Genomic DNA, 25582 nt, shown 5'->3' with positions numbered 1-25582 from the left:
ATATTGCTGTGGCATCACTATCTGATTATACAGGGCTGGAAGTCAGCTGTGCTTATTCAGCTCATCAGTCTCTGCCATCCTCAAGTGAGGTCTAAATTCAATATAGGCACCCGTGTGTACCAGCTGTATGATCCCTGTTATTATCTCCTATCTTTCTGCGGGAAAGATTACATGTGCCGGTATTATTGTGTGCTCATGGCAGTCACTGTAGTATACTGGTAAGAATTTGTTCCAACAGCACCAGTTTGAGGTTGAATTCCTGCTTCAACCAGCCAAACTATACAGGATGCATCTAATATTCTGCATGATTCTGCAGACGGAGCAAGCACCTATTTATGTTACTTAAAATAGACGTTGATGAGCCAGTGTAACTTAATTTCCCTGTCAGTATTTGACTTGCCTCTCCTACTTTTTCAAAGCAGTGCAGAGATGTTCTTTCCTGACAATCAACAAAGATAACAAGATTTAAGCTGCATTTGTTGTGGTTTAACCTTTTCTTTTACATAAATCCACTCTTTAACTTATTTATTATGCTTTAGGGCATTTTATGTCTTTATCAGATAGAGGCAGTAGAGCGAGATGACAGGAAATGAGGAGAGAGAGGTGGGTTTGGACATGGTACAAAGATTCGCTGCTGGAATGAAATTGCAGATGTTGTGGTTATGTGGTTATGCTTCTTTAAACAGAAGCTACCATCCATTTTAAACCAAATTAGTACCTTTTAAAATATGAATATTTCCAGTGTGTGAAATACTCTTTGACAATTTGGGGTATTAAATGCAACATGCAGTCCTCTAAAGTAAAAAGAAGTCGGTCACTAAAAGCCAAGTTACTATCCAGACACACCATACAGCTGTGCCATAAATTCTACTTTTATGAAGCTTATATATTTTCAGTTTTTGTTGATATTGTCAGAAAGGTGATCATTCTACTTTATGTTTATTACTGAGGTCGTAGGTGGTTGAAAAAGGTGTTCTTAATATTTTGTCCACTCCATTAACACACATGAGGAGGCAAAATATTAGGAAGACTTTTAAATGTAGTGCACTCCAGTACACCACCACCACCTACTATGACCTCAATAATAAATATGAAGTAGAATTATCACCTTTCTGACAATGTCAACAAAAACTGAAAATGTATAAGCTTCATAAAAGTAGAATTTATGGCAGAGCTGTTATAGGGGTTCCTAATAAAGTGGCCGGTGAGTGTATATGCACTGCTATAAGTGCCAGCACTGGTATAGTAGCTGCAGTGTCAGCAAAATATACATAAGCCACTAATAAATTAGCTTAATATTTGAGACTCTGAGGGGTCTGTAACTTGAACACAGTTTGTGATCTTTCCTCATGGTGCCAAAAGCTTGAAATGACCAGATTGCATATATTATTTTTACCCATGCGTGTCGTAATCTTTTAATCATAAACCATCATCAAAAAAAACAAACGGTTTTGTTTGAGTTGTCAGCAAGATGAAACTTAGGTCTTTAATTGTCAGTATTTTGGTGTAATTTATCTTTTATATAACCATTCTTTAGGAAGAACCCCCCAGCCAAAATCATGTCACTTTTCTACGTGTTAGATTAAAGTTACCTTCATCTTCATCTCCTGCTCTTTATGCACTCTGGGTTATTTATGCATATTTAAAGCATCTATAACAATGTTCAGCCTGTAAGCGAGGAGCTTTACTTCAGTGTAAATTGTGCTCTGGGCTTCTTAAGAAGTCTATTTTTCTCACTTATTTCAAGTCATATTATGTCACAATGCCAACGCACACACTTGTATGTATATATTTTTACTTTTTGTTCATTTTCTGTGAGAACAGTGTCGTGTTTTTTTCTTTTTTTTTGTCATTGGCCTCAGGGATTTTTGTCAGCTGTGAGCAAGTGAGCTGGAACTTTTAAGTCTGTCTGTGAGTTACAGTTGATTTATAAACAGCCTCGCTGTATTGAATGAGAGAGGCAGACAGGAAGGTGGGGCGGGAGAGACGGAGCCGACGGAGTGCTCTCGTTTCACAGCGAGCGTTTTTGAAACAAAGAAGAAAAGGATGGAGAAAGCAAAAGCTGGGAAAGAGATAAATGGGTTCGCAAAGGAACGGGGAAGTTTATAGAGGGATTACAATGAATAAATCCAAAACGTACAGATGGGGGGTGAAGTACGTCGTTCACTTCAAAAGAAGGATGACACGATATTGTTTAGCCTTTATCCCCACACACACTCAGCTCCCACAGTCACCAACATCCTTCTGAGGGGTAACCCCTGCTGTTTGTGCCTGGAGAGCCCCGGGGCTCGACTGACATGGATCAGAAAGGAGGAGGAGAGGGGGGATGATGAGGAAATGGGGATAAAGAGATGTGGGGGGAGGTGGGAGCGAACAGGAGTTGCTCATTCACTGGGATGGAAGAAATCGAGGAGGGGTGGCACGGGAGACGAATGGGGAATCACTTTACAGGCGAGGGGGAGATGAAGGAGGAAGAGGTCGAGGGATGGTTAGGGGTGAGAGGCAGGGAGAGGGATCAGTTGAAAAGCAGGGATGAAAGAGGCAGGGGGAAAAAAAAGGAGAGGTGGGGCGAGGGGTCGAAGCAGAAAGGAGAGGATCAAGGCCAGCCTGAGAGAGAGAGAGAGAGAGAGGGAAAAAGAGGGGAGGGGGGATTTAGTCGGCCGGGCAATTGATCTACGAGCCCCGGGGTCAAAGACAGGGTGAAACAGCGCTTATACAGGCCACTGCATAAGCTGACATACATTTCACATTCACATGTCCTATATCCTGAGAAGCCAGGGCTGGGAAATATTGACAACATTACACATGGTACTTTTGACCAGATAAATCAATATGTGTACTGATAAGTGCTTTTGGATTAAGAATGACAAAGTAACATCTGTTAGTTAGTGGATGTGATGGTCAAGTTCAGGGTAATTTGTTTATCATGTTGCTTGGTAAGAACTGTGAAATAAATGAAATCAATCTACTCTAATGCAGCATTTCAGACCAGAAAAAGCCATTATGTTGTTAGATGTTACAGTAACCTAATGTAAATCTACTTTCATATCAACAAGAAATGATCCAAAACCCAAAAAAGATTCAATTTACAATAACATGAAACTGAAAAAACAGCGAAACTGCCCTTTTTGTGTCCTTCACTGATAAATGAATTAAAATGACACAAAACCAAATTTCACATTTCACGTTTGTCCCGTGGGGGTAAGAAATCTGTTATCATTACAGATAAATGTGGTTTTTAGATATTCACAAGTGACAAAATTCACATAATATATGCACAAGTTTTATACATATTGTGTGAATATAAGATGTCACATATAATGTCATAAACTCACATATAAGCACATGTGGTATATAACCTATAAAACGGCATTATATATGTGATAAATTCCTATATATATATAACATGTGCCTTTGAGTAACACTTGATGATCTAATAGTATCAGTGGTGGCACTGATAACCTTGTCAAGCTCAATTAGCGGCATCTGCAACTATTAACATATTCCAGCTCACATCTGCAATATGTTTGTGTGAGCTGATGTTTAATAAAGCAGTTAATGCAGTAATGTCTTTTTAATTATTTTAGCTTAAAAGCAATCCAGAGCAGAAAGATGGATAGATTGCCAGGGGCTCATACCATGCACAAGAGTATGTTAAATTTAGCCTGGGACTCACCCTGTTTCTATTGTTAACTGCCAAATAAAAGCAAAACCCTATTGTTAAACTACACAGAGTTTTGGGGCTGAATGAAGGATCTGAAACAAGACGTTTTAGGTGATTTGCATATTTAAAAAAAACAAACATTATACATTTAAACTGTTGTCACTTGAATCCATTTCATTCTTTTACTTTCAAAACCTTCATACTGAGTGTCTAATGTCTTTCTTCGCTCAGCTCAGTCCTTACAAACCACTAGACAGAATCAATGAATGTCAAACAGTAAAAGATGTGAGAAATGGGAGTCGAGTCAGGTGCTTTTAAAGGAGAAAATGACTTGGGTAAAGTTTTGTGGTCTTGTTATTTCTAAATAGGACATAAGCACAGATGCAGTAGAGTCAATGCATCTGCAGTATTACCTGCTATGCAGCCCGAGTAGGTTGCCCTCAATAAAAAAATGTCCTCTTTTCTCTCCTGTTTTCCTCCTCCTCTCTCAGCGGGAGCAGCGGGGGTAGCAGCAGCAGGGAGAACAGCGGCAGTAGCGGTATTGGCATTCCCATCGCCGTGCCTACACCCTCCATCCCCAACTCTGGACCAGGTGAGCTTAAACTGCACATCAGGCAGTCATACATCATGTCATTTAATATTGAGTTTTAAAGTTTGCACTGCTGTGTTAGTTTGCTGGTATTTGGTTTTCAGTAACCGGTTACTACAGGTCAGTTTTTCTCCCTGCTTGATATTGTACATAACCAGCTTCAGGCGTTTGTAAAGCCTGCAATAAAACCAGCCCCGCCCGGCCTGATGGAGCAGCTAACCCACCTAAAAAAAATCTCATTACTGTTGGTTTTGGAGAGTTTTATTACCCTTCCCCCAACGCTTCAAATACTGGTCTAGTTCAGGTGATTCTTTTTGGCCCTGACAAGATTAAAGTTTTGAGGGAGGAGCTTTTATTTTAAGTAAGTTTAAAAAAAAAATTAAAAAAAATCTTCTATTTATATTCCACAAAATCTGTTCAGCCTTCAGAGACACACATCAGTTGTTTTGTGTTTTTCAAAATGAGATAACACTCTTTAAACATTGACAGGCAATGATAAGAATACAGGTGATGCTGTTTACACAATGTGCATACCTGAGTTCACTTTCATACAGTACACAGTAGACAACTATGCCTTCCAGTCTGAGGTGAAAAATGAGTTTAACATGCTGAGATTTCAGTATCGTTTCACTTTTTTGACCAATACTGAGCAGCAAACATCAGGAAACAAGTTTCTTTTTAAAGATATAGTATACATGTATATCTTAATACCAGGCATTAATTGACAAGGTGTGAATGTAATGTGCTATTTGCAGATAGTGAGACTATGTTACACAAAGCCTGTGTTTACCAGACAGGGATTATGCAGGCCCATTGTGTTCTAAGCACAGCTGATTCTCTATCCTACTGTGTAAATAGGCCAAGCTGCGTTGGGCCTGCTGCTTTACAGTGGAACAGTAAGGCCCACATAACACCACGCACCATGCAGTTACACATAGTACTGCATTACACCATACAAACATTGGCTGTATATAGTACTTCATTAACTTTAAACAATTGATTCAGCCATAAAAGGAGATAATTTAGGTTTTTGTAGCAGCTGTTTTGCCTCAGCACCACGATCAGGCCAGCAGCACAGAACTAAACCACGTCTCTCCCTGCAAGCTCGTCGCCATGGAAACAGTCAGTTCATACCCGGACCACAAAGAAAGTGTGTGCAGAACACTGCTGTGCCTTTACAAAATTGGAAGCCCCCCCCCCCAAAAAAAAGGGTTCCTGAGTAAAGTGATGTGATGTTATGTAACAGTGTCGAGGTGCATTAAGCAGGAGAGGGCACAGTCTGCTCCTTGCCTCAACGTTAAATGGCTACTAATGTAAACACTCCTTTCAGTCCCGCCCATGTCCGCTCCCCCGGGGGCCCCTCCGCCTCCCCCACCCCCTCCTCCTCCTCCTCCTCCTCCACCTCCTCCTCCTATGGCCGGGCCTGGCCCTCCAGCAGCACCACCACTACCAGCAGGTGAGACTTCACCAAGGAGGTCGCCTTTACTCTCCGGATGGTGGACAATCAGCGCATCTTCTGTGATCTTCTCATTGGCAGAGATGCACAGATATACGGGTGTTTGTGGGTGTCGGGCTGTTTGTTCACACTGCAGTATGCAAGCTTACTGTTTCCATGAAATCATACCACAGAGCTGCCATGTTTGACCCTATATATTACTTTTTTTTTTTTAAGTACTCAAACCAAATAGACAGTTTCAACAATTGATGTAGCTGTTCTGTTCAGACTTTATTTTTTCTTGTCTGCATCATTTTTATTAAAAGCTGAGGAGACGAAACATTTTAATTTACACTTACTGTAGAGAGCTTTTATTTATTACATTAAACGACATTGTTAAGGAAAGCAGGAAGGATGGAAAGCTAATTCCCCGGTCATTCAGCTCTGCAGGAAATGTTAAGATTGTGCTGCTTGCAGTGTGAACAGACGTTGCACATGTGCTTCTGTTCACACACAACAGGTCACATTATACGTGCTGCTTGCAGACAAGAGTCCAGCTTTATTCCAATCAATTCAGCGACATGCTTCCGAATCCCCAGCGGTGGTTTTGGTGGTGGTGGTGGTGGTGGTGTGGCTCTGCTTCCAAATGATTATTTTTTTACTGATGTGTTGTTGGCTAATAAAGAAGTCTCATATCACCTGAGGCCAGAGAAAAAGTTAATTATTTCCTTCAGAATATCTAAAATTGTCATTCAACCTCAAGCTGCTGTATATCTGGAAAAAAATACCCATGGCTATCTGCAGTAGCTGATAACTTCTACAATCTAAATTCAAGAATGAAATGTTTAAAAAAAGAACCTGCTAGCTGAGATACTGCTCTGGCAGAATGTAGACAACATGTCCATGCAGACAAAAGATATAAAATGAATGTACCTTAAGGACTTTGAGACTTCTTTTTGCATTTTAATTTGAGTTCATAAGATTTCCCTCCAGACAACAGAGATTGTGGTTAAAACTGCACCAGGTAAAACTTTAAAATACTGAGTCTGAATGTCACAGATTGTCTTGATGATGAAGCTACAAAATATTGAAGCTGCCATTTGAGATTGAAAAATGTGAAGTATTACCTGATGTAGACTTAATTTACATACTCTGAATCACTGAATTTCTGTAAGAGTGAAAAGCACCCAGTTGTCTGATGAGTACAAACTAACACAATTAAGTGTTTGTACAGTGGCTCCTTCTATCCTATGGACTCCAGTCATGTTGAAAGTCATGACAGATATCATCGCTTGAAAACATGAACCCACATTTTATCCTCAAAACATCAGTGTGCTCTTTTAAGCTTAATTGCTTCTGCTGGTAACCGTATTGGAGAAGTTTGTTTGCTCCGGTGTTCCTCTCAATCTGCACTTCCTCTGGTTCCACCCATCCCTATCTGAGAGCACGGCCTCTCCTGAGAGACACTCTGTTATCTAGAAATGTGAACAGGAAATGCTCAAGCAGAACAAAACACATCTGTCTGTTTCACCCTCTTAACGCAAGTGGCTTGTAAATACGATCTCCGCATATTTGAGAGTATTTAATGTTCAAATGCAGATGCTGGAATAGAAGAATCATTAATTCTTTGGTTATTCTTAGACAGCCACACATATCTGCGCTCAATCATGAACTCTCCGCTCTTCCTGTGATACTTCAGACGTACTTCGATGTACAGTATTTAATGACGTCTTCGAAAAGTGCGTGAGGTGGTTATTTTCACCGACAGTTCCATTAAAACCCGAAGGATCGTCTCATACTGTTGCTGCGGCCTTCTCTTTGCTCACTGAATCATTTCCCCCAGATTTCTTTCACTACAAAAAGTGCAAGATTTATTCTGACAACCTCTCGGGACTTTTGTGTTTTTTGTTATCTTCATGAATATGTCTGCTAATTACATGTTGCCAATTAACAATCTATGTTGCTTCACCTGCTTCCTCTTTTCAGAAGGTGTGGGGCTCTAATCATGATTTTAAAAAGACCCCAAAATATTTTACAGTCTAGATGATTCATGTTTCGGCTGCTTTTGTTTCCCCCCCTCTCTCCACTTTTTCATTCTCATTCTTCCCCTTTCCGTCTCCTCTGTCTAACCCGCCTTCCCTCTGTGGTCCTGCTTGTCCTCTCCCTCTTTCTTCTTTCCCTATCTTTGGGTGTTTCTAGCGGTGGCCCCTGGGCCTGGTCTGGGCCCCGCTCCAATGTCCCAGTTTGGAACCATCTCGCGGCAGATTTCACGGCACAACCCCTCCAACTCCTCTGTCTCTATGGTTTCGGCCACGGGCACCTACCGCCGGGCACCGTCGGTCACTTCGCAGTTCTCCTTGCAGCAGCAGCAACAACTACAGCAGCAGCAACAGCAGCTACTACTACAGCAGCAGCAGCAGCAGCAGCAACAGCAGCAGCCTCATATTAACGGAGGCACTCCTGGCTACAGCCAGAACTCAAGTAAGGCCCTTCCGTCTCCGGTCCCAGCCTGATTTTTATAGATCCTGAACTGTCACTGAAGCACAAAACCTCACATTCTTCCAAATCATGCACAGTCACAAACTAAAGCGAGCTAACCTTTGAAGCCACAGAGCAGTATTTCATATCAGCCGCTGCCTTTCTGAAGGTCAAGCTTGCATTATTGACAGAATTATTGACTTTTCCCTTAACTCGGAAAGTGCAGGTTAAGGCTTTTTATCTAACTGGGAAGTCTTTAGTATTGATGGAGAATGTCTCGTCCTTGGATACTCAAGCAGATACAATGCAGATAGATTGATGTCTTCTAACAATGAGCACTTACCTTGTGCAAAAGCATGGTCTGGAGTTTTCCTGTAAATGTATTTCTCTGTACATCTTATAGGTTTTGTTTCCTTTAAAATGTAACTAACTACTGTATAAAATCAAACCTCCTTTACACCTGGTGTTAAAGAGGACACAATCATGCACATTTCAAGCTCTGTACTGGAATACCCTTGCATGATTTAGAGTTTAACTCCTTATTAATCTTATATTAGTATGCAGCCCCTCATTTCAGCCTCTGTTTAAAAAAAGCAGTTTTAGCTCCGTCCTCCTAACTACTTTTTCTCATTCTTGACTCTAATATAAACTTGTTAAATACACGTTTGAGCATAGATATGATCTAAAACATGCAAGTGGACAACGCTAACAGCAACAAAGACTACAGTACAGACGACTATTTGTGGACAATGTGAGAACAATCGGATGAGAGTTTGATAGGGAAGTAGAAGTAGGCAGACTGAAGCTCTGACTTTAGAGTTTCAGGAGTATTTTTACATATATTCACCTGTTTTGAAACTTTGACCATGTTTAGCATCAACATCCAACATAATAAAAGTATATAAATGACAAAAAGAATGATATACGCACATTAACATGTGATCTGTATCTGGATACATTATCTGGATGTTGGCAGGAGAACCTTTACCTTTATACCTGGCATTAATAAGAGTTATCCTGATTGTTTGCATAGTGAGTAAATCTCAATATTCAAATTATTTAGGCAGGGCTTTCAGCGTTTTGTTTATTTTAAAGTCACATTTTTTTAAGGGAATACTTGCTAACTGCTGCTTCTACCATCAGCTTGTGAGAGCAGGAAGAGGAAGAGTTAGATGACCTTTATGTGGTCAATCTGTGCATCGCCAGACTACGTCCAGATGTGGTCAATGGCATTCCACTCATGTGCATTCCCACATGCATGAACATATGTTTTGCAATACCAGACAGGATATCTAGATACAGACTGCACGTTAATGCCAGCTGTAGTGGAGTTCTGATGCCTCATCTCTATAAGATTATTATAGTATTTACTAAAGCACTTAACATGTTATGCCACTGTTTATCAGTCCCTTTGTCTTTATCAGGGATTGGTCAAATTATATCATAAACAATCAAATACGAATATAAAGCCTGAAAAATGTAAAATAAGAATGCAAACAGGCCTGAGGGGAGCTCAGCTGACTTCCTTTGGATTGGGGTTTAGGTTTAAAGACATCCAAGGCAAACAGTGCCCCCTTGTGGTCACTTATAACACTTACTACTTCTAGTACCCCGTGGGTACTGGCTGATTGACAGAAATCAAACATAATCTGCTGTTTATCCTCTGACCCCAGTGATCCCCAGATACCACGTGAAATCTCATCAGAGTCACTGAACTTTTCAAAATCACAACATTAGTGTCTGATCTGTGGAGACGCTTTAACTACCGATAGTCGAATTAAGTAATCCAGTGATTATTTTATTAAAGAAATCTGATTTGACATTTTTTGAAGTTTCTGACTGCAGACAGGTTAATATGAGTAAGCAGTTCAGCTCTCAGTCTGCCACTGTGTCACGTCACTGTGTGTTGGTCTGTTAGATGTGCATAAGCTCACATTCTTGCAGTATTTGTTCGTGTGGTCTGTGTCGGTGTTGTGTTTGCTTGGGATCCGGGTGCACTCTTTGCTGTCTTCTGTACATTCCTGGTGACTGATGGGCTTTCTCTTTTTTTTCTGTGTTGCTCTCTGTCTCTGTCTCTGTCTCTTTCTGTCTTTCTTTCTTTTTTTTTTTTTTTTTTTCCTTTGCTGGCTTTCAGTGTCTATCGCTCCTCCTCCGCCTCCCATGCCCCAGCTGACTCCACAGATACCTCTGACTGGCTTTGTGGCCAGGATGCAGGAGAGCAGTAAGTGAAGAGGCTAAAGACATACCTTCCTCTTTATATTCCGGAACACCCAGCATGCATTGTACTAGTTCATCCTCTTCCCCGCCTGTTTGTCGGGAACAAATAACACCACCCTCTTGCAACAATGAACTATCAAAGATGGTCTTTATTAGACTGCTGTCCCCGTTTATGTAACTTGTAAGCAGCTTTTATCTGTTGTCTGGAGACAGATTTACTTTTACAGCAACATTGAAAACAGTTTGTTATTGTTTCTTAGCAATAGAGTTGAATACATAGCTGCAGGAATCTTTTTCTTTTTTTAAAAATAGGTGAAAGGGCAAAGTGATAGTTTGTTGTGCCAAAGCAGAGATTGTTGAGGCTGTCACTAGCTCTGTTTATCCTTATTTAGTTTAACTCAAGTGATTTAGTCTCTGGCGGAAAGTTTATTTAAATGTTGAATTTACTTGTAGCATTGCAGGGCGGAGTTGAGATGAATGATATAGTTTAAGAGGAAAAAGTGCCAAGGGTCACTGCAGAATAGGACTGGAGAAGATGGGACTCTTTGCTGCCACCTGATGGTGCAAAAGCAGAAGTATTGTTAAATAATTATTAATATATCAACAGAAAGCAGATTGATTGGTTGTGGATAAATATTTGAGATGATTAGTGTTAAAATAATAAACTATTTAGTTGAAAAAAGTGGTCAACTTAGTTTTTTCTACTGTTATACACACTTCTAATCAACTTAATAGCATGACTGCATTTAATAATCGTAGGCAGATAATTTCTTAAATCCTGTGTAACTGCCTGTTTCCCCGTAAGATGCATGCGTAGAGCTTCGAAGCTCAACAAGAGGAGCACAAACTACATGAACCTCTTAAGAGGCTTAAAGTACATACAGTACATCATCCTATTAAGAGATCCATAGAAGCCCTAACAGTGATGCAGCCTGCTTCATGAATTCAAATATCTGACATACACACTCATATGCATGTCCTGTGATTAATTCTGCATGATTCAGCCGCCGTCTCCTCCACCGCCAGGCTTGTGTTGACCTATGACTTATTTTAAATTAAAAAAAATCTCTTTAAGTGAACGTCACTTTTTGTTACAACAGTTGCAGATACTCCTACTCCACCTCCCCCTCCACCTCCAGATGACTTGCCTCTGTTTGACGATTCTCCTCCCCCTCCACCACCTCCTCCAGTGGATTATGAGGAGGAGGATGCTGCTGTCGTGCACTATAATGACCCCTACGCTGACGGAGATCCGCAGTGGGCGCCCAAGACTTATGTTGAGAAAGGTTTGTGCGGATATTGAAGAGAAACCAGCTTTGGGTCACGTTAAAACCAATAAATCACTTTAAAATTCATTGGACCAACTACAACTGATTTGTAATGAACTAACATCTGTTTTCAGTGGTGGCCATCTATGATTACTGCCAGGACAAAGACGATGAGTTGAGCTTCATGGAGGGGGCGATCATCTACGTCATCAAGAAGAACGACGACGGCTGGTACGAAGGCGTCTCCAACGGCGTCACCGGCCTCTTCCCCGGCAACTACGTGGAGAGCATCATGCACTACGCCGACTGAAGGGACCTCGCAGTAACAATACAGTGTATTTATTCAGTCATATCATATCCACCCAGAGACCGACGGCAGCAAACCGACTCCCGAGACGCATTAGACGTAACTGTATGATCTCCTTTTGATATGAAACAATCTTCTTTCCCATACTGATTGCAAATAAAATGAAAAGTAATATCTATTTAGTTTATTTTGGTGTTATATGGGCGGTTGGGGGACATTTATGGAATATGTAAAAAGAATAAAAAATAAATAAAGTTTCTAAAGAATTGGACTGCAGATGCTCACACAGGTTGAACTCAAAGACCGATGGTCCCACAGCTGAAGGATTGTACGGCGTCATCTTGCCTGGACAACGATTTGCGATTCGGTATTGAATCTTTTCATGAACAAGAATATTAAAGTAGGTTTGATGGAACGAATAAACTGTTAGTGTCATGTAAGCACCTTCAGTTGAAGTGTTTGTATTGTCACTTGTACATAACGTGAGCCGCAGCCACTTCTTCCTGTAATGTAAATTCAGTGAATGTCAATTACGATAGTTTTCACTAGTGGTGCCCTCCTCGACTCCACGAGGCTCATTCGTACGAAAAATTTAAACGGCCTGTCGATAACATACAAATTTAAATACTGTGTATGGTATTTCAAGGAAACAATTACTCCTGAACATCAGTCTTGGCGTTAAAAGCATGCAAAAAAAATTTAATAGATATATTGTAACCTTAAGTTTATTGCCATTATGTTGTAAATGTATTCACCTTTTTTGTTTTTGTTAAAATTTTTATTATTCTGTTGAAATCACTGAACTTTTTAGAAGTAAATTTCAGGCTTTCCCACAGACTCATCTCCCTTATATTTGAACTTTTAAAATCATAAAATAATAACAGGAAATTTACTTTTTCATGCATTTCGATCTGTCTGAAGCAAGAGAACACATTCCTTTTGTTTTTTTTTGGCTTCTTATCAAGCATTTTAAGATTATGTCTCATCACTGTTAACTTTATACTAATCCACATCTAAATCTGTAGGGTTCATTGGTGACTGTCAATAAAGGACAATGGTTCTGACAGGCAGCAGGTGGCGGGCAATGATTGATTAGATTGGGGAGATGTGCCTGACACTGCCGTGTGACAATTCAGATTGAACGTAGACCAATAAACAACTCTAATACCTCTTCAGTCTTGTCAAAGCAACAATAACCTGCTCTGGGTTCGAGGACCATGTTGAATGCTCTGAACACTTAAAATCCTCCGGGCTGCACAGGTGTACATAATAACTTGAGTTAAAAAAAATAAAATCAGCCAATCAATATTAGGTTTCACTCAGGTCTTAGAATCATCTTGATAACATTTTTTATTTTATTTTTATTTTTGGCCCTCGAACACACATCTAACATAACCTAATTTTCACAATGCATGGTTAACATGCATTATGTACCATTTCAGGATTTTTGCAGCTAATGCCTTGATGTGTTGCCCGTTTGCTTTAGTATATCCAACATTTAAAAAATAAAAAAAACAAACATGTTCTGGCTCAATTCCTTGGGTAGAAATATTGAAACTTCTCTCTGCCCTTCATTTGTATATATAATATGTTGATTGATTAATGTACAGTCTTTTATAATAAACAATTCTATGTACAACATGCATGTGTGATCCCTTGGGGAGGGAGGGTGGGGATTAAAAACGGAGCAAAGACTTGACGTAAAATAAAAAAAATGTTGGTTTATTGAGCACACAGTCATTATGGATGTTAAGGCCTTGGCTGTTACAGGGCACTTTGCATTATAGAAGTAACCTCATAACATTTCAAAAAGACACGTGACTGTTTGGCCTTTGTGGTTTGGACGGATCTCTGATGACATTAACACAGATCCAAACAAACACACCAATGACAAAGATGCACTTCTGTCACGTTTGGAACTACAGAGAGTTTTTGCAACGCCGCCACAGCTCAGCACTAGCATAACACCAACTGTATTGATACATGATTGGCTAGTTTGAGATATGGGAGGCCATTGCAGTTACACTACTGTATGCAGTGAAATTTTAGCTTTGGCTCTTTCAGTGCCATCCAATAATTTACAATTATTATTTATTCCCAAATTGTCACTTTGATTTAATTTAGGAAGTCACAAGTACGTGCACTAAAAACCGAGTGTAATAATATGTCAAATCATTATTAAGTGTCTCACCCTCTTGTATATTTTGGGGTGTAGTGTAGAGAGTCATGAAACAACAGATATCAGTTCAGAGAGGCCCCCGCATGCCGTTTTGATCCCTCGATTCTAATCATGTTTTCACAAACCAGCTTGATGCCACATTGATTCAGAATTGGCACTAAAACCAGCATCAGGGATTCCTCCGAACCAAAGTCCCATCGCCTCTCTCACCGCCTTTGGCCAACCCTGGCTTGCATGGACACGGGGGTGGCTGGGTGAGTTCCCTTTCCACAGGTAGCTGCCTGAAGTGATGTCTAGCGTTGGAGGTTCACTTGTCTCTGGTGAGCACCATCTCAGTGAGCCTGATGAGAGCGTCTCTCTCTGGGGACGGCCGGAGCAAACTGACCTGCTTGATGGCTTCCTGACAGTAGCGCTGGGCCAGATATTTGGTCTGTTCCACACCATCGCTCTGACAGAGGATTAGAGAGGAAATGGCAGAGGTTATAAACCTTTTAGTCTCAATCACAAACTACATGAATACATAGCTTAAGATTCACCAGATGCCCTGATGATTGTACAGTATCATCAGTCCTCTACACAGTTTACAATTAAAATATTTTGAACAGGGGAATCAGAAAAATTCCCTTTTCTAATCCAAAAGAAGGATCATTTAAAACAGATTTTTGATGACAGGAATCATCTTAGAACATTTTAGGTAGAAAATCTGATTGAATTTGTAAAAGTTCAAAGCCTTTTATTTTAATGAGGAGAGTTCAATTCTGAATATGATTTATTATTGATGATACCTGAAGGACGTATTGCCAGGCTTGATCTACATCTCCTTTAGTGCTGAACCGTCTCATGATCATTGCATGTAGTTCTGGAAACTGGGGGAAAAAAAGAAAGGTTCAATTTGACATTATGCAGATGTAGTCTTAGTCTCTCATTCACTATTATCCTGGTTAGACTATTTAATAATCCTGCAAATCCTCCTGTGAACTTCAGCTAAACTATAATCTCACATTATATTTTATTATATTATTATTATTTTCTACTAGAAAACTAGCACACACCTCTCTGGCGCTACACTGTGGATTGGAGCTTCCTGCATCTACATATGAGCAGCTAAATATTGAATCTCACCTGTTGACAAGCAAACAGAACTGGTCCAGTAGCCAATCCCAGTTTGAGGTCTGCAGCTACGGGCTTCCCCAGCTGAGCAGCGCCTGTTGTGAAGTCCAAGACGTCATCCACCAGCTACAGGACAGAGAAAAATGAACATATATTATAATCGCATATTTCTGTGGACAGTTTTGATCACCAACCAGGTCAAAACTCACCTGAAATGCGATGCCAACATTCCTCCCATACTGGAAGGCTATTTCATGAACTTCAGGATCAGGATTTACCAGGATGGATACCTTGAGTGAAAGAGAGCGGGACAGTTGACAAAAAAACATTAAGTGCAGAAACTGAGGCTTTTCTCTATCCCTGTGCTATTTATGTGGAGACAGAACGTACATACTGCTTTACAACTGTTTGCAATAAGACTCGCTGTTTTCTTGAAGGTTTTTTCGAGGTAGTGTTTAAATCTCTCGTTCTCGTTCTCCTTTGAGCCCAGCTGCATGAATTCACCTGGAAGCACAATCGGTACGGGTTAGATATGAATATATGTTGACGTCCTGTCACTCACAGCTTCCAATGTGTAAAATGTAAGTGTACTGTACCTCTAACCAGGTCCTCTATCACCTGGGACAACACTTTAACCACTGTGATGTTACCAATACGAGCCAAAGCCATAGAGGCGACTGATAGGATGAAATCCCCCGCCAAGATAGCCTGGAAAAGAGTTTAAAAAAAAAAAAAAAAGGTCAGTGAAGTGAAGTAGAGGAAAATAAACACTGTATGAATACAAAAGAAAAAGTTTCAGCTTATTTTATTTGTCAGACCTTTCTTTCACCCCACACTTCATTGATTGTCTGCTTTCCCCTTCGCTTATCTGACCCGTCTATAACGTCGTCGTGCACCAGGCTGGCAGTGTGAATCATTTCTGAGATCATAGCTATGGCCCTCTGCCCAGGTAGCAAATCTCTGCCGAGGACAAAGACAGACAGACAGATTGCAGGAAATGAGATGAAATAAAACCCTGGATTATGCTTCATATCACTATTTATCACAGGGTGGTGGGTCTTGTCTAGGATCAGTGAATCACAGGTCATGTATGGGTTGCTTGTGCCAGTAAATTTATTCAGTCTGTGTTTTTACCCATCTCTGTTGCTGTGGATGTTGAGAGCCCGGGCCATGAGGACAACTATCATTGGTCGGATAGCTTTGCCTTTGCCATCAAAATAGTAGTCACATAAAGAATTCAGCTCCTCTTTGGAAACAACCAGCTCCTGTGAAGTAAAATAAGAAAATATTATGTCTTTTACTTACAATTAAAATTGTGTCATACACCACACCCACTAGTAAAATATGTCCTTTGTGCTTTCTGTTTTGCTGGTAACGCAATTTGTTCCTGCAAATGAAATCTAAGAAGAGCAACAACATTCAAATTAAGTCCAAATCCGACCACTTAACAATGCAGACAGCATAGAAAGATAAGGAAAAGTTTACAATGTAGAGACACACTGCAAGTTAAGTATTATGTTAACACAAAACACACAATTCTGTACATGAACATCAAAAACCATACAGTAGAAAAATGTTAGGAAAATATAACTACCTTTTTGATGTCATCATATAAACTAGTTAAGTCTTTCTGAGCTAACGTGAAGGGGTCTTTCAGCTTTGCATCACTATGTACTTTTCTGCAACAGCATGACTGTAGCGTGGGATACAGCAACTGTGACTTGTGTCTGAAAGAGAGAAACACAAAAAGATGTAGAGGTGAACTGAGAATACTGAATATCACTTACGTCTGGAACATATTGCACTGCAACACAACTGTACAGCAAAGCTTTTTTGATTAAGACGGATCACATCACCACTCACCTGATGAGGGATGAGGTAAAGTTGAAAGTATTTGGGTTTAAATGTGTGGATCGTACCGACGGCTGTACCTGAAAGGTCAAAAGACATGAGAGGAAATGATGAGTTATTGGTACATAACGCCACACATCAGGATATTCTACTGTAATATTGACGAAAGTGCATAATCTGATGCTGCAAGGCTGCAGCTACCACTGAGGACACTGAGGTCGTGTCCTTGTTATCTTTTGCTAATTTCGGGGTTGATATTCGACAATCACACATGCACGGTTATTTTATAATCTGAATCATATGTTTAAATTTGACAGCTTTTAGTGCAAAACAATAGCTTCAATATGTGTCCTATGAGAACTTTCTGTTAGTGTGAAGGAGGCTTTATCTTAAAAGAGAGATCAATCACATGGAAAAGTACATAGAAAATGAACATCCAACTATTTTGACAAAAGGACATATTAATAATATTTCAAGCAAAAATGCCAAACATTACCTGGTTCTAGCTTCCCAATCATACCTATCTGCTGTGTTTTATTGGTCTAATGTGATTGTAAAATGTATACAATTTGAGATTAGGCCAATAAATTTCATGACCATACCAAAATTGTGATTATACCATTTATTTCTGATATTTGATAAACCAAACAAATCATTCATCTGCAGAAAAATATAAATCAAAATAATTGATAATGTCAGCCATACAGTGAACAGAACAGACAACATTATAAATGAAAACTTCAAGCTGATGGGGGTATATTTATATATAACAGTTCTCATGACCTTAGTATTTCTAAAATAGTAGCTACAGCCCTGATTTATTTATGTTTATGTTGTGGTCTTTGCTCTTAATGTGCATTTTGTAAAACTAACTAGCTTTTATAGACATGTGAATGAATGGCAAAATAATGAATGAATGTACTGTAGGCTTTTACAAACACATTTAACTGAATGGAAACATGATTAGCGACTGGTGAGAGTATAGTGCACAGCTGACTAAGTATAGGACAGAGCTTAATGTAAATGTCTTGACCTTTGTACAAGCTGACACTCCCTGCAACAAGTCTCGTTTCAATGAGACACTATGCCAAAAAAAAGAAAGAAGAAAAAATAGGAAACGCTTGAAAAAGACAAGACAACCTTTACACTGTACTACAGCAGTCTGATAAGTTAAACTACACTGACAGCCTGGTGGTGTAACCATAATATGCATGACCTTCCTGGGTTTGACAGCTTCTCCCAGTCTGGTGTCCTGCAGGCAGCAAACTCACCTCATTTCTCGACCCAGAGCTCCACGACACCCGCCGAAGAGAGGACGAGGAGAAGGACACCGACCTGACGTTAAAATGCCACACGGTTTCTAATAAAGTCGTAGTTGAAGAGCTTTTATTCAATCTCAAAAAACACTGGCCCCACCGCGGAGCCGCCATGTTTTCCCACACAGCAGCATGTGTCGGTATTGGAAAGCCACTTTATTTTTCCTAGGATGATGAAGTCACGACCGGCCCTACTCTGCCTCCTCATTGGCTATTACCCGTTTCCTTCGTAGTCAGGTTTAGGTATGAGGAGTAACGATTGGTTCGAATTAAATTAAGAACACCACGATAAGCCAATCACAGGCCGAGGAGGGTGGGTCTAGCCTGCACCGTCCTAGGAATAGATAATATCGCAATGGGACAGGTTACATATATATTTGAACGGAACCGGAAGTCTGCATGTTGCGTATACAGTCTATGGTTTGATGGCAGATATTGACGAGAGACATGCTGGAAAACCTTTAAAATGACATTGGTTGTGTAACTATGGTTGTTTTTTTATGTTTAACCCGAAGATATAAACGTGTCTTCTTGTAGGTCTACAGGAAAAATACTAAAGCTACAATCTAAGTTTAGGAGGAAACTAAAGCTAACTAGAGCTATGTTACTGGTCGTTTCATAACAGCTTAATTATCTGGGTTATTATGGGTTGTTATGTCATATAAACCTGCCTAAACTAACTTTACTTACCGTTTTATTCCATTAGTTCCTCAATACGGGTTAGAGCTTCTAATGTAGGTTTTATTCATATTTGTTTAGTTATTAGTTCTTCAGGAGGAATGAAGCATAATTAAAGTATAATCGATAAAGTATTTATACTGATGGCTGTATGTCATAAGAGGAAAACAATTAAGTGCATTTACACAAGTATTTCATTGTACATTTGCATGTATTGAGTATGCTTTTATTACTACTACTGCACATTTCATAGGTCCTTTGCAGTAAGTTGTTATAAATTACATCAGCTTACAAGAAATAAATTAATGTTTTATTCATTTATAATATGCACAAATATATGTATATATAAAGTCACACAGTCTATTGACCTTTCTGCATACTCGTTACATTAATTTTGATACTTTACATTTTGCTGCTGATGCATTTAGAGTGCAGGACTTTTACTTGTAGTGGAGTATTTTTACACTGTTACAAATGTATACAACTGAAGAATTAGGAATTACCTCTTCCAACTTCTGCTATATACCTTATGATTATGATGATCTGTAAGTCATAATTGGCCCCTGTTTTTTCAATCTACAACCGCATCACTGTCTACAAAATCAGATACATTTGAGGCAGCTGCTCTGTTTGTGGAAATGTGGAGCATCTATAAAGTATTAGTCTTCGCTCTGGTGTCAGCATCAAGCTTCACACCCGTGTATGTCCTGGATTTCTGCCAAACTACCGACCCTGATTGTCACAGTCATGACAGCACAGCATCAAACACCCAGCAGTCCCAACACACATTCAAATCCAGGTGGAACATGAGTGCTGCAAACCTCATACAGGACCTGGACCAATTTACAGTTTCCTGCAAGAAGCTCATGGGTAAAAATATATATAGATAGAAGGCAGTGTAATAATAGAGCATCATTTGATGTTGTCAACACCTTTCTGTAACTTTCCGCAGATGCGTTTCCAATCGATGAAGTTGATGGCAATTTTGTTCGCACTGTGAAGAACTGCATATTCTCCAAATCCATTCCAACCCCACTGAAAGGCCCATTAAAACTAGCAGCAGTTTCTAAGGTGGTGTAACAATATCATAAGCGTCAGACTTTTTTAAAAATTAATACAAAGAATTCATTTTTTATTTTATTTGCCTCAACAGGATGTCATTGAGGGGATCTTAGATTTGGACACAGCTGTGACCCAGTCTGATGATTTCCTACATTATGCCAGTGGTGGCAGACTGCTTCCGGGATCAATACCTCTTGCACACAGATATGGGGGTCATCAGGTAGTGTTTTTTTTTTAATCTTTTACTGGTTTACATTTTTAATATATAACCCTAAAATGACACAAAGTACCAGCAGGGGTCAGTATAGACAGATTGCCTCTAGTTTAACCCAACTCAGCTTTATTTACAGTAGGCTATATAGCAGGTTGATCCACACAGAGGGAAAAAAAGCAGAATAGAAGAAATAAAACTAGGAATAAAAACAGAGCAAATAAAATCATACATTTACATTTCATTTCATTTCATTTATTCAAATAAGTAAAAAAAAAAGATTTTATTTGTGTATTTTTAAAATTACATTATAGTTAAATATGGAAAAAATTCATGTTTCCATCATGTCCACGGATTAACTGAGCTGTAACTTAATATCTTATCTCTAAAAAATACCTGGATTGTCATTCAGGTTTTTTTTAATCAAATTACTTAGACAGATGCTATTTTTGACCAGAGACAATTATAGTGCAACCCCAGAAGATTTTCCATCATTTGAGGTGTAAATTAGCTCAGAACCAAGCTGCTTAACAAAGTCTAGAAAAACTGAAAATTAATTTCTTTTAAGATAACAACACATGTGCACATCTGGGATAAGATCTGGTCACACTGAAATTGAATTATGAATATATTTTTCCATCTGCTTCTATGATAGTTTGGCTACTGGGCAGGTCAGCTGGGTGATGGTCGAGCACATTCCCTCGGTCAGTATATCAACAGGTGAGAGCTTTTTTGGATTTGGTTCCTCACATATTTAAAGTACCATTCCAGTTAAAGCCCAAAACTTAAGTTCTTTATGAAATGTATTGTTTCGTAGGAAAGGAGAAATATGGGAACTGCAGCTTAAAGGCTCTGGAAAAACACCATATTCAAGGTATGTTGGTTGTTTTTCCTCCTTTTCTTCTTTGTTCCATTATCAGTTTGTATGGTGTTACATCCTGGCCTGCATCAGAGGCAAGTCCCCACAAAAAACTTATATGTATAATATTTATACAGAAAACCCTTTGGCTCTTTTTCTTTAATATATCTTATTTATATTATAGATTATAGATGATTTGCAGGATTATGGCTGGGTTTATACATACATTTTTTTCTTTTAAAAACAGATGATTTTTCATGAAAAAAAAATGTTTTCAACAAACAAGCAGAGGTAACCATCATCTATTTATCCTGAATTTATCTTATTTCTGCATGAATTTTAACATTTCACTGCAGATCAGGAGACGGTCGAGCCGTGATCCGCTCGTCTGTCAGAGAATTTCTGTGCAGCGAGGCGATGCATTCCTTGGGTGTTCCCACCAGCAGGGCCGCCAGGTGAGAGTGACAGTAACGAATGAAAGGTGACACAAAGGAGGTAAAATCTGCTGTCTGACCAATTATAATCTGTTTAAAAATATGCAAGGATCTGATGATGAGGATGTCATGTTATAAATGTTGCTTTTTAGTCCTACTGGTATAATATAATACTGTATGTGCAGTTTTCTGGGCAATATGAAATATGTTTAAAATTTAAAATTAAAATTGGTGCACAACATTAATTTAGTTGACCGAAGCTCATGAGAAGAAATACCTGGACTTGTATATTGTAGAATTTGTTACCTTAAACTAGCTACTTTGAGCATTTGGCAGGTGTTTTATTGTTTTGAACACCAATGACATGGTTGACATGTTTTGGAAAGAATTGTATCACAGGAAGAAGGTGCATGATTTTCCTTTGACCTTGTGTGTTTGTCATTAACCTGATAATTACTTGATTTATTTCAGTCTTATTGTAAGTGAGGAGCCGGTGTTTAGGGATCAATTCTACAATGGAAATGTTAAGACAGAGAGAGGTAAAATACAGCAAATCCACGCAAAACAGATGAAACTTATTTGCTTTTAAATTCACATTTACACACAGCTATTTTACATGATTTTTTTCCCATTCATTATATCCTCAATATTACTTCTTTATGTTTTCTCCTCAGGAGCTGTTGTACTCCGTTTAGCTAAATCATGGTTTCGGATTGGATCATTAGAAGTTTTGTCTCAAAGTGGAGAGATAGATCTTCTGAGGTGAGATAAATCTCATGAGGTTTCTTTTTAAATAATATCACTCATTTCAATTCTACTGCATTGAATATACTACAGCATGTAACATCAATTTGTTGTCTTGTTGATTTTAGAAAGCTGTTGAACTTCGTGATCGATGAACATTTTCCTTCCATCAATTCAAATGACCCAGATAAATATTTGGTAAGTTATATTGAACTTGATGTTGTTTCTGTATAGAACTAATAATCAACAATATGGTTTATTCTGTACGTCATACTTTCCTTATTGTTTCATAGTTTGTAATGTGGCATGTTTTCATATTTCTAGGTGTTATATACCACAGTTGTAAATGAAACAGCACATCTAATTGCTCAGTGGATGTCAGTCGGGTTTACACATGGTGAGAAGATCCTGTTTTGCCTGAACATTGAATCACACAGCGTGCACATCTGCTGATATTTATTTTGTGTCATCGCAACAGGTGTGTGCAACACAGACAACTTCAGTCTCCTGTCCATCACCATCGACTACGGACCTTTTGGCTTCATGGAGTCGTACGACCCCAGTATGTGTGCAACGATGCATGTCTGAGCTAACCGAAAATAACTGAATGTCAGTTATAACTATTTCTGTCAGGTGGCAAACTGCTGTTTTAAACTTGCAAACTCTTGCAGATTTTATCCCGAACACATCAGACGATGAGGGAAGATACAGCATAGGAGCTCAGGCCAATGTCGGACTGTTCAACCTGGAGAAACTCCTTTGGGCTCTTAGTCCTGTGCTTTCTAATAAACAGCAGAGAGAGTAAGAACACCAGATATCTGTTTGTTTTAAAGGTATTTTAGGTGACCTGTATGACTTCTGTTGGTTACCAAAGAAACTGCAATGATACCTACACTTCTTCTCAAGACCTGCAATACTGGTCAGCAATCAACGGGTCACTTACTTCTTGTCTATTTTCAGGGCTAAAATCATTTTGAAAGGATATGTTGATATTTACCAGAAGAGGTAAGATCCATTTGAAATGTTGATCTGACTTTCTCTCTCATGCTGCATTTAAGCCTTGATAGTAATAATAATGTGTTGTTTTCTAATCATATTTTTGTATCTATTTCAGGATTCAACAGATATTTAAAGCAAAACTGGGGCTCCTTGATGAGGAGGAGGATGATGGCTATCTCATTGCTTTCCTGCTTAAGGCAAGTCATTTACAAATCTGAGTTGCATGCTCTATTAAATCAGTCTAATTTTAGGGGCTGTGCTCACATTATACTTGTATTACTGTCTTACATGGATAAACGATGGCATGCTTGTTTCCTCAGATGATGGAGGACACACAGTCTGATTTCACCATGACATTCAGACAACTTAGTGAAGCTTCAGCCGAGCAGCTTCACAACAGGGACTTCACGAAGGTAGAGCTAAAGTATCTTGTTTATAAGATTATAAGTTTTAATATTTTCTCTCCATCTCAAAGGGATCATCTGCCAATATACTGTGACATCCTCTGTTTTGTATTTAGTTTTTTTAGTATCAGCAAATGTAAAAGTAAAATATAGGATGAAAAATGGTAATAAAAATAACTAAATTATAGATTATATTTCAATCTTTTATTAGCTCCAATGATTAGTCGATTAAGTGAATCATTTAAGTCATTTTTTCACTGGTTAAAGGCCCTCAAATATTTGACTTTGTGGCTTTTCTTGGTCTTATAAAACTGTAAATGTAACATTTGGACTGATATAGTTGCAGAAAATAACACTTTTTATAGGGCGTCACCTTGGACTCCAGGATGTTTGAAGTTTTATTATCCAGATGATTAGTGGTGAAAATAATAGTGAGATTAAACATAATAATAAAATATAATTGTTGGTTCCAGCCCTATTGAATAGTGAATTAGTGTTTTATTATTAGTATTGGAGTTACCCACAATAGCAAAAAAATAATGTTGAACCAGTGTAGCTATTCAGAGGTTCATTTTTTTTATTTCGAGGCATCCTTCAGGTTTTTATTTGTATTTGTTTTGTATTAGATGTGGGCTCTTGAAGACTTGTCATCACACAAGCACTTCTCTGATTGGCTCAATATGTACCTGCTGCGGCTCAGCAGGTAAGCAGAACGATGTAATGTCAGACCTCACTCAAGTTAACACAGTTTGTCTAAAAAAGTTCATGACAGAGCAATTTGTGTGCTTGAAAACATTTGATATAACCCTCACTTCCATTTGTGTGCAATAATGATTTTTTTGTTATGTTCAGGCAACCAAATGATAACGATGCAGATCGTCAAGATAGGATGAAAAGTAAGCCAATTCAACCATGACAGATGTACTTTTTAAATAACTTGGACACAAATTAGAGGGAGGTCACGTTTACAAGTTTACAAATATTAAAATGTTGTAATGTAAGAGAAACAGGAAGGTCATCTGATTGCGTAAAATATCCTGCAGCTGTGAACCCTAGATATGTGCTGCGGAACTGGATGGCAGAGGCTGCTATAAGGAAAACTGAGATGAATGATTTTTCAGAGGTTTGTATTTGGTCAATAACTTATATCTTAAGTTATATTAAAATTTTAACTTATTTCAAACCAAAGCAATATCCCAGTATGCTTCAGTTGTTTGTTTTTAAACTGGTGTCATCCATGTCTTGCCCACTAGGTGGAGCAGCTGCACCGTGTACTTTCATTCCCCTTTATTACACAAGAGACTGCAGAGGAGGCGGGCTATGCAGCAAGACCTCCACTGTGGGCTAAGAGGTTAAAGGTCAGCTGTTCTTCATGAGTAGCTAAATGCTAAGATGAAGAATTTCAACCCAAGTTTTGTGATCTTTTTTCTTTTTATTTCTTTGAAATTTTTGGTCATATTCTGTCAGGTTGGTGGAATATATTTGGTCCAAATTGTCAAGGTTGTTGTTGTTATAAATATAAGGAACGTCTGCTTTAAGATGCAGTTCTCATGGCCAAAGAAATATTCAAATCTAATTGTAGCTAGCTCATATTTTGACAGTTTTACAGTTGAAAATACATCTGTACATGTTGTAATTGCAGATTAATGCAGAATAAAGACAAAGATGAAGTTGCTTTGTGTTGCTTTTTGAAGGATCCAGACATTTCACCTCATCACATGTCTTCCGGTGTTCATGTGTTGTCTCCCAAACTCACACATATACACACACACACCAG

General features: G+C 38.9%; 3 protein-coding genes across 7 annotated transcripts in view; 2 read left to right on the top strand and 1 right to left on the bottom strand.

Annotated features, from left to right (window-relative positions):
- abi1a (abl-interactor 1a) overlaps positions 1-13477 on the top strand; it is a 51210-nt gene extending 37733 nt beyond the window's left edge. Inside the window, exons 6-11 of one of the 5 annotated variants that reach the window (XM_062441781.1) lie at positions 4156-4256; positions 5584-5709; positions 7888-8169; positions 10301-10387; positions 11484-11669; positions 11786-13477. In XM_062441781.1, coding sequence (XP_062297765.1) covers positions 4156-4256; positions 5584-5709; positions 7888-8169; positions 10301-10387; positions 11484-11669; positions 11786-11961 — 958 coding nt within the window. In that variant the 3' untranslated portion in view covers positions 11962-13477. The remainder of the gene's footprint in view (positions 1-4155; positions 4257-5583; positions 5710-7887; positions 8170-10300; positions 10388-11483; positions 11670-11785) is intronic. The other 4 variants (XM_062441783.1, XM_062441782.1, XM_062441785.1 and 1 more) reach the window with 4 other exon arrangements.
- Positions 13478-13659: 182 nt separating this feature from the next.
- pdss1 (prenyl (decaprenyl) diphosphate synthase, subunit 1) lies at positions 13660-18528 on the bottom strand. Its single transcript, XM_062441786.1, has 11 exons — positions 18370-18528; positions 17111-17178; positions 16842-16974; positions 16382-16512; positions 16066-16207; positions 15844-15955; positions 15642-15751; positions 15457-15537; positions 15260-15373; positions 14923-15003; positions 13660-14585 (listed from the first exon to the last, which is right to left on the bottom strand). The coding sequence occupies exons 1-11, from the start codon at positions 18526-18528 to the stop codon at positions 14445-14447; spliced, it is 1272 nt and encodes a 423-aa protein (XP_062297770.1). The 3' UTR covers positions 13660-14444.
- Positions 18529-18849: 321 nt separating this feature from the next.
- LOC134002283 (protein adenylyltransferase SelO-like) lies at positions 18850-25509 on the top strand. Its single transcript, XM_062441611.1, has 19 exons — positions 18850-19962; positions 20045-20163; positions 20246-20374; positions 21021-21085; positions 21183-21239; positions 21581-21679; positions 22130-22197; positions 22333-22420; positions 22531-22600; positions 22727-22799; positions 22881-22964; positions 23074-23203; positions 23363-23407; positions 23517-23598; positions 23722-23814; positions 24432-24508; positions 24658-24701; positions 24849-24928; positions 25059-25509. The coding sequence occupies exons 1-19, from the start codon at positions 19731-19733 to the stop codon at positions 25179-25181; spliced, it is 1758 nt and encodes a 585-aa protein (XP_062297595.1). The 5' UTR covers positions 18850-19730; the 3' UTR covers positions 25182-25509.
- The last annotated feature ends 73 nt before the right edge of the window (positions 25510-25582 follow it).

The sequence above is a fragment of the Scomber scombrus genome, chromosome 20 (assembly GCF_963691925.1).
Source record: "Scomber scombrus chromosome 20, fScoSco1.1, whole genome shotgun sequence".
In the NCBI taxonomy this organism is placed as follows: domain Eukaryota; kingdom Metazoa; phylum Chordata; class Actinopteri; order Scombriformes; family Scombridae; genus Scomber; species Scomber scombrus.
Note: the sequence above shows the minus strand (reverse complement) of the source record. Positions and strands in the feature narration are given on the sequence as shown.

Excerpts from the sequence above, each read along its gene's own strand:
- pdss1 (XM_062441786.1), bottom strand. The coding sequence starts at position 18,528 with ATGGCGGCTCCGCGGTGGGGCCAGTGTTTTTTGAGATTGAATAAAAGC. Across the intron at positions 15,374-15,456 it reads ATGTTGGCATCGCATTTCAG|CTGGTGGATGACGTCTTGGA; the intron begins GTGAGTTTTGAC and ends TCTGTCCTGTAG. Across the intron at positions 14,586-14,922 it reads CCTGGCAATACGTCCTTCAG|AGCGATGGTGTGGAACAGAC; the intron begins GTATCATCAATA and ends ATCCTCTGTCAG.
- LOC134002283 (XM_062441611.1), top strand. The coding sequence starts at position 19,731 with ATGTGGAGCATCTATAAAGTATTAGTCTTCGCTCTGGTGTCAGCATCA. Across the intron at positions 21,086-21,182 it reads CTCGGTCAGTATATCAACAG|GAAAGGAGAAATATGGGAAC; the intron begins GTGAGAGCTTTT and ends ATTGTTTCGTAG. Across the intron at positions 23,599-23,721 it reads TCATTGCTTTCCTGCTTAAG|ATGATGGAGGACACACAGTC; the intron begins GCAAGTCATTTA and ends TTGTTTCCTCAG.